The 13,600-nt window shown below is 43.5% G+C and overlaps 1 protein-coding gene across 5 annotated transcripts in view; it reads right to left on the bottom strand.

The window, feature by feature from the left end:
• The window catches only part of AMBRA1 (autophagy and beclin 1 regulator 1), a 171,461-nt gene that overhangs the window by 23,886 nt on the left and 133,975 nt on the right, over window positions 1–13,600 (bottom strand). For all 5 annotated transcript variants that reach the window (XM_054724711.1, XM_054724713.1, XM_054724712.1 and 2 more), the window contains 2 exons: window positions 9,654–9,842; window positions 8,661–8,815 (listed from right to left, as the gene is read on the bottom strand). In XM_054724711.1, coding sequence (XP_054580686.1) covers window positions 8,661–8,815; window positions 9,654–9,842 — 344 coding nt within the window. The remainder of the gene's footprint in view (window positions 1–8,660; window positions 8,816–9,653; window positions 9,843–13,600) is intronic.

Here is a 13,600-nt window from a genome sequence, read left to right as displayed (position 1 = left end):
GTCCATGGGAGAAGGCGTGAGCCAAGGGGGCTTAGAGAAAGAGAAGGACTGTGTGGAAGAGAAATGCTTTCTGGGTAGTGATGGGAATCAAGGGAAGCTTTAAGCTTCTAGAGGGGTTACTAGAGGAGAACGAACTCTGTGAAGCGGGGAAAATCAATGCGAAGCAGGTGCTAAGAGACAGGTGGCCTTTCCTTTGGAAACGAACGGCTGCGCATCTTGTCACAGGCTGAGAAATGCACACACCTCAGTGCAGCCCGGGGGGAGGATGCTATGGTCACTTATCCTTCCTTTCGAGCTCTTGATTTGCTTAGATTCATGAATTATTGGAGTTTCTCCATCCTCTAGGAAAATCTGATTGTTTTCCAGAAACTCTAATTTCTTTTCCTGGCTCCAAGCCTTCTTTATATTCTGCACTGGAGTTTAGAACTCACAGAATGTTGACTTTATAGTGGATATTTTAAAACAAGAATCAGAATACTAAGTCACCTAATTCTCTCCTTTATTCAGTTGCAGCAGGAATAAATCTGCCCGATGACCCTTGTGCAAACTAAAGCACTCCTTGGAGTCTGTGGCCCTCGGCTGCTACTGACAACGTGCTGTCGTTTCAAGCCAACATCCTATGAGCTGTAAACTTTGTCTTATTCATTTGTTTCTCTCAAGGAGATCCCAAGGACAGTCAGAGGATCCCAAGGACAGTCAGAGGATCCCAAGGACAGTCAGAGGACAAGCATTTTCTTTTTCAATCGGCTTGATGGCCAAAAGCCACCCTTGAGCATCAGGATCAAACCACAGAGATTACTTCAGCCGAGGAACTTACTTCTGTGCTAAATGAAATACTGAGGCCCTCGCTGCTCTTGGAACTCCTAGGAATGAAAATAATTACTTCTTTCTGTTCCCACATCTCCAAGCACAGGACAGTTCTTGAACTTCCTCGGCTTTCAAATCTCAAAGGTAAAGGCCAAATGAGTAGCCGTTCTAGATAATTACCTTAGATAAGAGTCTTTCAATATATTTCAACATTCAATATATTTTGGAACAATTACAGGGCAAAATATACATTAAAATACTTTCAGGTAGGTTCTCCTACCAATTCTTTTTTTTTTTTTATTTTTTAAAATTGATTTTAGAGAGGGAGAGGGATAGAGAGATAGAAACATCAATGATGAGAATCATTGATCAGCTGCCTCTGGCTCACCCCCTACTGGGGATCGAGCCCACAACCCAGGCATGTGCCCTTGGCCGGAATCGAACCTGGGACCCTTCAGTCCGCAGGCCAACGCTCTATCCACTGAGCAAAACCGGCTAGGGCTCTCCTACCAATTCTTTTTTTTTTTTTTAAATATATTTTATTTATTTATTACAGAGAGGAAGAGAGAGGGATAGAGAGTTAGAAACATCGATCAGCTGCCTCCTAGCACAGCCCCTACTGGGGATGTGCCCACAACGAAGGTACATGCCCTTGGCCGGAATCGAACCCGGGACCCTTCAGTCCGCAGGCCAACGCTCTATCCACTGAGCCAAACCGGCTAGGGCTCTCCTACCAATTCTTGAAAAAATAAAAAATGTTTTGTCTTTCACTTTTGAACCAATCTACTGAGAACCTATTACCACATTTCACTCAGACTAGAACCTGAGAAACTCACTGGTATTGGGCAGAATTGCGGAAATGAGAAAGACACATCCTATTTTCATAAGGATTTCACATCTCAATACTTTTGTTCAGTCACTGTTTTCTGAGTCACATGCTAGGCACACTGATGGTGGTAGTGAGTAGGGATGTATGCTCATGTATGCACAAGAAATACATGGCACACAGATTTCAAAGCGACACGCGTTCCTGGGACAAACGAGAGTGCCTCCTGTGTTCGGAGCACAGTGAGGCTGGGAACACAGCAGTGAAACCAATGAGGAAGCCAGTCCCCTAACAGGTACGCGCCCGAGGAGCAGGAGCAGGTCCCTTCTGTTCACTGCATTCCCAGACCTGGCAAAGCACCTGGCGTATGGCAGGGTTCACTAAAACTCTGTTGAGTGAAAAGAATAAAATGCAGTACAGACTGAACTCTACTAAGAGACCATGGAGGAAAGACATTGTTGGAGTTGGAGGAATCTGTCATGGAAAAATCTGACTAAATTAATGACTTTGGTTGCAGCTCTAATGTTATTTTAAAATGTTCATCTTGCCCCCTTCCTTCTCTGACAAAATGCATCAGAGACATCCCTGACGTATCCCATACTCCCCCCTTCCCCACAATGTGCTAAAGAAAGGAACTTTTTGAGGATAGATGCTTTGTACCACATCTCAGAAGTCAACTTTAAGATAATTGCAGCGGAAGCAGCTTTTAATAAACTGACAGGCAGCTTTAAGAAAATTAATGAGGACAAAATCTTAGGAAGGAGTAAATCACTCGTGACAACAAAGCTGTCTCTTTTATCCTAATCTCCCCTTGAAGAAATAGTACCCTTCCAGGATATAAAAATAAAATTTATCTTCATTTTGGGTTTTTGCCACTCCGAGGCCAGTCAAGATTACGAGGCTTGGTTCTCTTAGATTTCTGGAGAATACTCTGGATTGAATTAGAGTTCTAGGGTTCTTTTGAAAATCAAATTTTTACAATCTCAGGAAGTATAAAAGATTGGATTATATCACAGGCTAAATTCAGGGCAAAGAGGGAACCATATTAAAGAATGGAGCTAAGACAGGCTAAAAGAGCCGAAACATGTTAGTCACATAAATGCTGGTCACTGCTGACAGCACTGGACACCCATCTGGACCCAGAATCTAAGCTACAATACAGTTCTGACTAATCTGAGCATTCTGGATATCAAGCCTTTTTTTGTGGTTCATTTTAATGAACATTTAATGAACAGTCATCACTAGGCTCCGTGAAGATGGCTGAGATATGGTATAAAAGAAAGAAAGCCAACTAATGTTTCTTAGTTAGCCGAGACACAGTCTCAGGTTTACTTCTTGTGGTGACACTAAGATGCCTTTTAGTAGGTATCATAGTGACATCTCCCATCCAAGGATAACAGTGAGTTGAACATTGGAAAAAAGAACTCAAGAAATACTCCTTCAGATGGGGAAGGGCCTGGGAGAAAGATAAAGATATTTCTGCTTCTCACTTTTTGGCCAAAGCATCTCTGTATTCTGTAACACACAAACAGGCATGAGCGTGAAGAGCCTGAGTAAAGTCAAGTGTGGGCAGGTAAGAAGTTTAATCAGAATTGGAAAGAGGTCTCACAGCATTAGTCCTTAAAGAACCAACACATTAAGATGCTAGCTAGCATGATCCTAAATGCCTGGAATCCTTATGGCAGGAGGTTCTCATAAATCTCTCAACCTCCTGGAAATATCTGAAAGATCTGGTTAATAGAAGCCATACAAGTAAACCAGATGAGGTTCCAGAGACAGGGTAAGAGACAGGGCGAGCACAAAAAGGAAAAAGGACAAAGCTAAATCGACAGGCAAGGTCTAACTAGAATACCCATGTATTTTGTTCTCTGCAGTCATTTGGAGCAATTGGTAAAACAAGGATGGCTGGGCCCCACCCCCAGAGCTTCTGATTCAGCAGGTCTCAGGTGGGCAGAGACTGCGTTTCTGTCAAGCTCCCAGGTGATGCTGATGTGGTCCCAGAGGAACACACATTGAGAACTACAGCCCAGCTAGATGCAAGTAAGTTGTAAAAAATGGTAACAAAGCTGCTTTTTCTCCCTGCTGCCTAGGGCCTGTTGAGAGAGAGAGGGATGCATATCTCTAGAGCTAAAACACTCTGCAGAGATGGCATACAAAACAGTCCAAGAACTCTTAAGGTCAAGAAGTGGGGGGAAAGGGAGTGAACAGGAAGAGAGAGAGGAGAAAAAAATAGGGGAGAGCCTGGCCGGTGTTGCTCAGTGGTTGAGTGTCGACTCATGCACCAAGAGGTCAACTGGTTCCATTCCTGGGCAGGGCACGTGCCCGGGTTGCAGGCTCCGTTCCCAGCGGGGGGCGTAAAGGCGGGGGGGGGGGAAGGGGGGGAGAGGACGTGGAGGAGGAAGCCGATCAACGTTTCTGTCTCTCTCCTTTCCCCTCTTTCTAAATATCAATACTTTTTTTTCTTAAATAGGGAGAGAGGAAGGAAGAAAGAGGGGATGAGGGAAATGCCTTCTAACATCCACTCCAAACTAATGATCTATGTAGGTAAGTCGTTCAACACTTGAATACAATTTTACCGAATAGCCACAAAAAAAAAGCTTTAAACCAAATTGACCTCTCAGTATTTGAGGCTGTCTTCAAGAGCACAAAGCTGTTTCAAGGAGAAAGCAGAGCTAAACTACTTTCTGTCCTAGAGCTTCTACTCCCACTCAAGTCAAAGGAAGTGTCCTGTTTATCACTCTGTCAATAAGAGAGAGCAGAGAGGAAAAGCAAATCCGCACCGGTGAGATCCAAGCAACCAGTGCCTCTTGGAGCTACAGGGTTTATGTGACCAGGGTCCTTTGCGGTTCGTATTAAACCACTTATATATGCCTACAGCCCCCACCTGTGAGAGGAATGCTCTATGCACCTGGGAGAAAGAGTACATACCACCTGTTAATTCCTGTGCTGAAAGCACTAATCCTTATTCTTGTGTGTTTTTTTTTTTTGTTTTGTTTTTTAATCCTCACCCCAGGATATTTTTTTTTCCATTGATTTTAGAAAGAGTGGAAGAGAGAGGGAAAGACAGAGAGGAATATCAATGTGAGAGAAACACATCGATTGCCTCCTGCACGCACCCCAACCAGGGCCCGAGGGGAGGAGTCTGTAACCGAGTTATATGCCCTTGACGGGAATTGAATGTGGGACCCTTTGGTCCGCAGGCGGATGCTCTATCCACTGAGCCAAACCAGCTAGGGCTATTCTTGTTTTCTAGCTCAAAAGGACTCAGCATCTTCCCACCCCCACCCCTAGGTGCTGACTCTGCCTCCATTCCAGGGTAAAATAGCACTTATTACTGATAGAAACTGGAAGAACAGTTTGGTATATGACTATTTCTGGTTTTGTCACTAATTTTTGTTATTATGCTTTCACTTGGTTACAACCAAAGTTGTTATAATGTGCAAGTTGCCAGTATTTCAGAAAATTAATTGCAGTTTTCTGTTACTATATTGTGCCTTGTTCCAATTAGAAAATGAAAGCGGAGAGGGAACACAAGCAGTTTAGTGTTTTGAGAATTTAGCAAAATTTTAGCTCAGCAATTCCTAAATTCCTAACTAAAAAACAAAACAGAAATGAACAAAAAGCCCTCCCTGGCTCAAGTGTTAGTGAGTCAGACAGAAAGTAAGACCCTGAATCACAGAGAGTAGCCTATCTGATCCGCAGGAGCTTCGAATGGACAGAGGGATGGGGGAAGACAAAGTATGTGCCTCATCTTACTCTTCCTGACTTTCCAATAATAATAAAATTGGGAAGACTAACTTCAGTAAGCAGAGAAGGGAAATAGCAAAAGGACATGAGAGCCTAGAAACAGGATAAAAATTAAAATGACTCAACAGTGGAAGAAAAGAATCCAGCACAGAGATATTCAAGGGCGAACTCTGGGAAGTAACAACAGCTGAGAAAGGATGGGAGGTGAGGCACGGACACCCAGAAAGCTACAAGTTTGGTAGGAAATGGGACATACGTGCAACTGTGCCTGCAACAAAAGTAGCCAAAGGTGGTATCAAAGCACCACACACAAGACCGCAAGAAGTAAACCTGAGACTGTGTCTCTGCCTTGAAGAGGCTGAGGGCAGAAACCTAAAATGAAGACAGTAGTCATTAAGAACAGCAGTTCTCAAACTCAAGTGCATATCAGGATCATCTGGAAAGCTTGTTTTACAAAGACAAATTCCTGGGTCCCTCTCGCCCCATTCTTACCGATTTTAAGTCTGAAGTGGTGCCTGTGCAAGGACCCCATGTATTCTAATACAGGTTGTCCAAGCAGCAGAGTTTACAAGCACTGACCCAGGGGTCTGAAGAACTGCTCAGAATAAATGTGCCAAGACTAATAGTGATTAGCAATTCATTTTCAGAAGAGGTTTCATATGGGATTGTGTAACAGATCATCTCTTGGGGAGAGATGTCACTTAGTGGGAATTACAATAAGTCAGTGCTCTGGAGGACCTTCTCTCGGGAATGTCTGTGGCTCAATAAGCTCACCTCTCTGAACATATTACCACAGTGAATTCCAAGAGGCAACATCAAAGAGAAGGAGAATTCTGGGTAGAGAAGCTCTAGGACAAGCCCATTACCCACAAAAGCATTCCTTCAAGGACAGAGCTTGACATTACAGATGGAGACACCCACCTATACTTACCTGTGCAAAGAGGGAGATGCTCTACTGTCCCATTAAACCCTTGCTCCCTGTTCTCAGACAAAACTGCACTTCTTGCCTTAAATGGTAGTACAGCACAGCTATCCAAAAAAGCTGGCGTCTTCCCTTCCACCAGTGAATGAATTCAGGGACATTTGCCGAGTGCTTTGGTGCCTTTGGACGTTAAGGGGCAACCAAGACCTAGAAAACCAGAAACCTTTCTGTAGCACGGGGCTTTCACAGTCAGACTGGTGGACAGGCGACTAAAACCTTGTTGGGAAGCCTGGATCCTGTCTCTTGGGTGAGAGGAACACATCCCAAATGGGAGCTTTCTAGTTACTTCAGCTCCCTCTCCTAAGCAGCAGATGGTGCCTATTGAGAATCAAGAAAGCCTCGCTGGGAGGCCTGAAAAATAGCTCTTGTCACGAGGCACGAAGCAGCTGGCTAGTTGCCTTGAGCCCCTTAGCAGGACAGCAGTGAATTACCGCATCTCCTCAGCAGACTTCTCCAACTGCACTCCCTGAGCTGCCAGCTCCATATGTGACAACATCTTGGCTCCCACTCTGTAGCCGTTTGCCCTTAGCCAGGAGTTGGGCAGGAGCCCTGGCTTCCGGAAGAGACTGGAGATGTCCATTAGTGTTGACGAAATCAGATCCTGTCTCTTGATGATTATAAACAATTATTCCCTAATTAGGCAGGGTTAGAAGAACAGCTGTTGGGACCAGGATTCTAGGTGGTAAAAAGCAGACACAAGGTACTTTGACCATCCAAATATGTTTAACCTTTTGCACTCGGATATCGAGTGTGACTCGACACGGTTAGCATCGGTAGCAGCTCGAGAAAAAAGCAAGCGAGTGCAAAGGGTTAAGATAAGCAAAATAAGAACATTTAAACTAAAATTCAACTCCATTCTCAAATATCTAGATAGGAAAATAGACTTGATGAAGTCCTCTCCTGATCACTCAATGTCAAATATTTCTGTTTATATGGAATCCAAGAATCAGAACTCCCCTGTCATTATGATGCCAAGAGTAGAGAGGACACTTTTCTTGAGACTCTTTTATTCATTGTTTCTCCTAAATGTCAGGTTCCCTATTAGGTACGCAGACTACGTAAAGATAAAACAGACAAGCTGTCTGTTCTCAAGGAGTTCACAGCCCGAGAGGAGAGTAACATGGAAACAAATAATTGCAGTGTGGTACGATGAGTGTTACCATAAGTGTGTCTACTAGGTATGGTGGTGGCACAAGGAGTGATCAATTTTGTTTAGGAAGGTTCCACAGAAGGGGAAGAGCTTGTGGGCAGTTGGATTTGAGGGAGAAGAGAGGATTCCAGGTAAAGGCACACTAGCAAGAAAGAGCCTTATTAAATTCAGGTGCTTGGAAAGGGGCTCAACAGAGCTGAATAGAAGGTCCCTATAGGAACTAGGAGGGAGAAGAGAGATGGAGACCAGAATGGAGGCCACTCTGGTTTTTTTTTTTTTAAAACAAATGCTTTCCATTCCAGGCATTTGTAAGCGTAGCATTAAATAAGGGGCCTGGGGGATATGCCCCTAAGGAGCTTATGCTAAACCTAACTGGGTGGATTAAACATACACACCGCACAAAACAACACATAAACAAGTGCATAAAACTATAAATGGCACAGCACAAAGTGCTAAGGGAATTCACAGGTTCTTAACTTGAGACAGAGCTTAAATACCATTTAGTTAGAGAACTATTCCAATGCTTGACTCCCCTTGACAGAACCCTGATCAAATGAGCCACCATGGGATGTGGAAGCTCAGTCAGAAACTAGTCTAGTTGAGTCCAAAAGGCTTAGAAGGGCTCCACCTCTGACAAGGAAGGGTCTTAAATAGGACCTTCCTCTGCTACCGAAATGGCAGGGCAATTAAGAGCACAGCAGCTGCCCAAAGTCCTCATCGTGATTATAATCCACAGCAAAGAACATTTCATAGGTGTATTTTTATAGCTTGATTTCTCAAAAAAAAAAAAAAAAAAAGGAAAAAAAAGTTTTAAGTAGGCTAAATATATCACTGGGATCTTTATGTATCTCCACTAAAGGTCTCATGTGGAGGCAAGGAAGTATTCAGTTTGGTCTTTATCCAAAAATGCTTTCCAGCCTCTGGGGAACCCAGCTCATGATCTAGGGTGTGAGAAAGCTCCTGCCCTTTAATATTCCACAGCTTCCAAAGGTAAAGCCTGTTGGTCATCCACGGGCCGACTGTAGCCTTTCCTGATGCCTTAGGAGCATATCTTTGGTCCTGGCTCAGAGATCGCCCCATTGTCCTTCATTCCCCTGCCAAGCCTAGGAGAGCTGCTGTACAGCAGAAGCACAAGCAATGACACTCACCCGCATGGAGGTCTCGCCACCATGGGCCTGTTGCAGCCTGAAGACCTGGGCCACCATGTGCTCTGTGGAGGGGTGCAGCAGGATCCTTCGTGAGGCCAAGCCCACCATTACGTACCGGCCCATGGGGGACAGGCTCACAGAAATGGCATTGGGACCTGAGGGCCAAGAGAAGAGAGAACCATTTCCCAGAATTCTTGCTATTACAAGGAAATAATTTTTCCTCTTAATCTTTTCTCTTTCTCTCCAGCCTCCATCTTCATTTGGTCATTATGGGGTTAACACATAGGACTGTGGTGAGGAGTATAATGTAAAATACTGACTATAGTGTCTGACATATAGAAAGTACTTAATAAATGTTAACCATTGTATGGAACCCATAACAGATTCACATTTTTAAAAAATTGATATACTTTAAATACTATTTAGAAATCTATTTTTTTTCACTTCACACATTATGAACATTTTCCATAATTAAATATTCTGTAAGAACATTTTAAAGGCCGAATGGTATTCTGTCCTATCAATGCACATCACTTATTTAAGCAACTCTTCCCAATTTCACATTTTTTTCTATGATAAATAACAGTACTGTGAATATCATTGTATATAAAGCTTTGTACAGTTTTCTTATTATTTCCTTAGAAGTGAAATTACTGGATCAAAGAGAAAATACATTTTGGGGGCTTTTAATACACAATGCCAAACTGCCTTACAGTTTATGAGCGTGCCCGCTTCCCAAGCCATGACCAAAGTTCCTCCTTTACTCCTGGCCATCACAATAGAAGCATATCACTGATGCTATTGTGGTAGGGAGGCCTCTTATTCTGAGATTCTTTGGCAATGCTACCAGGCAGGACTCCTGCAAAGCAATCTTCCTCTGGTCTGTGCCCCAGTGAAGACCATTACTCCCACCTAAATCATGCCTCCCCTAGGAATGCTCATGCCAAGGTACCAGCATCCCTCTGTCACTAGGTTGGGCTTCCTATCCCTTACCAAATCGCTTGGTGTAGAGCATTTCACCCAAGTTGTGGGGGGCCAAGGAGTACACTGCCAGGATGCCTTCATCGGGAAAGCCCCTTTGGCTGCTAGGGATGAAAGCTGCCAGGAGTTGGCCATCTGCAGAAATGTCACAGCTGGCATCATTGTAGATCTTGCAGTTCTGTACCAGCACATTCACAGAGGCTGCATCAAAGAAAGAAAAGAGGGTAAAAATGTTTGTAGTTGATGGGATGAAAATTCTGGGCCAAGCCCTGGCCAGTGTGGCTCCGTTGTTTGAGGTCGCTGGTCAGGGCACATGCCTGGATTGTGGCCTCGATCCCCAGTAGGGGGCATGCGGGAGGCAGCCCATCCATGTTTCTTTCTCACACAGATGTTTCTCTCTCCCCCGCCCTTCTTCTCTCTCGAAATCAATAAAAATATATTTTAAAAATATTTCTGGTCCAAGTAATTTGTAAGGGCCTGAACCCTCTCTAGAAATGCTAAAGGCTGCTTAATCAAACTCAAATGTCATTAACAAGTAACACTAGAGACAGGAAAGAGATGTCTCCTCTACCACTTTAATATGAAACTTCAGATAGTTAACACAACCACAATCACCTGCTGAGTCTTAGTTCACACTTAGGAAACATCATTTGAGAGATCAGATAAGGAAAAAGTTATTATAAATTGTTCCTGGAGAGCCACTCAGCAGCTGTTATAGTCCAAAAGGTCAAAACCAGGATGAATGAAATGCAAACCCACTGACTCCAGGAAAAAGGTGATACAGGTAAACTTCCTTGGGGTGCGACTCCTATTCACACATGCTTTGTGACCTTGAAGGAAGTCATTTCACAAGTTTGTGTCTTACTTTATCATTTAAGAGAAGTGGAACATTTATAGACACCAATCTTCTGAATAGCCCCTTGCTAATACTAATACCTAATTCCACAAGTGAGGATAAAGAGAAACAAAGCCAATATCCATGGGCAGCCCCAGTCCGCACTTGGCAGTTACTGAGAATTACAAGTGGGTCCACCAGGCAGCAGGCTTTAGTGTGAGTGTGAGTGTGAGTGTGAGTGTGAGTGTGAGTGTGAGTGTGTGTGTGTGTGTGTGTGTAAGAGGGTGTGTGTTGGAGGAATGTCTGCAGGTGGAGAATCTGCTCTGCATGAGCAGACTATGCCTGTAGTTTTGTTTTGGTTTTCATTTGAATCTTTCTCCAATTCCCTACCAGGAAGAAGTGGCTTACCCTTGAGGTGTGCCTGGAACCAGAGTGCCCACATCATGGCACAGGCAAAACAGCACAACACATCCAAAGGGACCAAGCTGCTTTGGGCTTTGTCTCATTTAGGTCTATTTTATATACACACGCAGAGAGACTTTCCTCTTCTTATTCAAAGATTACTTGGATGTCCGCTGTCAGAGCATTATGGTTAAAGGGAAAAAAGAAAAAAGAAAGAAAGCCAAGCTCAGCTGCCCTCACCAGATTCCAGGTGATCTAGTCCAGTAAGCCAAAAGACATGACCTGGGAGGTCAAGGGCAAGTTTCACCACAAAATTACCTTAAGGAAAACAAAACAGAAATACTTTTCAGGGGCCTTGAAGCTTATGAAATCAGGGACTCAGATAAAACTAAAACTCTATATTCATCCCCCTTTTCTTGTGTTACTAATGAAGCAAGAGATGACAGAGTAGATCAAAAAAGACATCTGAACACATTGATTAGGCTATTGTGCCAATTCTCTGGGGCTGACACCAACAACACCATTACGCATAAAACTGAGGAGGGACCACAAGGATGGTTCTGTTTGCTAACTAATAAAATAATGACATCCAAATACTCACTGCCACCATTAGGGCTCTGTACTGCTCATCTTCCAACCCACCATCTGCTCTAGCCTGCATGGCTAGATTTATCTAGTTAGCACTGAGGCCGTCTGCTCCTTATTCAGGGTCCCAAGCCTGTTGCCAAAAAGATGACAATCTCCTCCTCCTTCTCTGGATTGACACGCAATTCCATTTGGGGATACAGAACCAAAGGAACAGTGGGAAACTTCCGAAGTGTATCCGTCTCGGTGTTCTAACCTTGATGTTGGCACAATTCTTAGAAAGATTAAAAAAACTGACAATTTACATTATAACCATGAAAAGCAGGACGAGAAGCAAAGTAAAGAAATCATAAATATTAAGTAGGACATGAAAATAAATAGGGAAAGAGATGGGATGCTGTGGACTTTGAGACAGCTTTGCAGTTACTATTTTATCCACATAAAAATGCATGGTGGGTATTTTATGAAAGTAGGCTTTTCTATTTGTGTGTTAACCGACAATTCAGTCAAACAGACAGAGCCTATGATGACCCTCAAAACGCACTACCAACATAAAAGGAGCATTAATTGCTTACTCCCATATTAATTTCTACGAGGAGCCAGGAGTGGGGCAGAAAGTACGAGTAAGGTTTTCCTTCTTCTGGAAAGCTTGCTTTAGGTCAATGAAAAACGGCATATAGACAAAAAGCAGTTTGTGAGCCTCAAATCCAAGCCACTTTGTGTTTGTACTATATTATGATAATTCCAAGTCAATGGCCATCTTGCAAATGCTGTCCCCTCCACGCAACTCCATCCAATTTCACAACTGCTCCCCCTAACAGCAGTGAGCTTACAGACAGATTTACAAATTAAAAATGAAAAGAGAATGCTGAAAACTAAAACAGAGCTTCTCCAACAGCATGCTGTGTTTCAGAAACTGTGCACGCTTTCCCTTCTACCCTAATGAAGGGATGTGGAAGGCGCACAGTGATTTGGTAGCTTCATTTCAGTGAGCACTGGGTGGTGTGTTTACAACTCCATTTTTATTTCAAAGCTCCAATTAGCAACTTACATTTGCTGCTTGTTGTCTATTAATTTCCCACACGGGAATGGAAATGCTCAGTGACCATGGTGAGTGGTCAATGCTGCAGTTTACTGGTGCAGCTTCTCAGGAGGCTGACATTTTGATGAGTTAATTCATGTAAGGAGAGATTTCTCAAATCTGTTGCTAGTTTTCTTGGGCCATAGAAAGAAATGCACTAATGACAAGGACCCCTCATCCTTTTTAGACTCAATAATAACGTAAACAGGTAGAGAAAAAGGTGAAGTGAAATGTAGCCCCAGACACTGGCAACCACACACCATTGTAAATATTTGTTCTGCTCGCTGACTTGCCTTACCACACAGTGGGTCTCAAGCGCCAACCTGCCTCAGAATCATCTGGAAGGCTTATTTAAAACAGTATCAGGGAAAGGACTGAGAATTTGCATTTCTAACAATTTTCCAGGTGTCCCTGATGCTGGTTTGGGGCCATACTTGAAAATTGCTACCTTACCAACAGTCCTTGATCCCTGAGCTGTAGCACCAGCAACCTGCCCGCACTTAAAGAAAAACACATGTGAGGAACAATGATGGAGCAGTCAGCTGTGAAGCAGAGAATGGAAATAAAGGCTAGAAAGAAAGGCTTTTTCAAATCAAAACTGCTTCAGAGCTTCAGGGGGGCAGCTCCAGGGGGAGAAAAAAAACGATGCAGAAGACAGCAGGAAGCCACCATGTTCCAGACTCTGCAATGTAATCTTCTCCTAATTATAAATGATTTCCAAGTGAAAATGCCCTAGCAGGGAATGGGAGGGGTTAGAAGTGCTGATGGTGGAGGAGCAGATGGCTCTACCTTCCTATCAGCTCCATAAATTATAAACAAACACCTTTTACAAAGATCGATTTGTAGCCTGTTGCTGGTCGGCCAGATGAGGCCATGGTAGTGATTAGCAGTTGCAGTGCTTTTGCAAATGCATTAGACACTATCCAAAGGGTTTAAACCAGCAGGAAAATTTCCTTTGGGCTATCTCTGAGCCCCTCCTATCTATCCTATGTAATAAAGAGGTAATATGCAAATTAACCATCATGCCATCACAAGATGGCTACGCCCACAGCGGAG

Source organism: Eptesicus fuscus, chromosome 13, assembly GCF_027574615.1.
Source record: "Eptesicus fuscus isolate TK198812 chromosome 13, DD_ASM_mEF_20220401, whole genome shotgun sequence".
Taxonomy (NCBI): Eukaryota; Metazoa; Chordata; class Mammalia; order Chiroptera; family Vespertilionidae; genus Eptesicus; species Eptesicus fuscus.
This window is presented reverse-complemented; position numbering and strand designations above follow the sequence as displayed.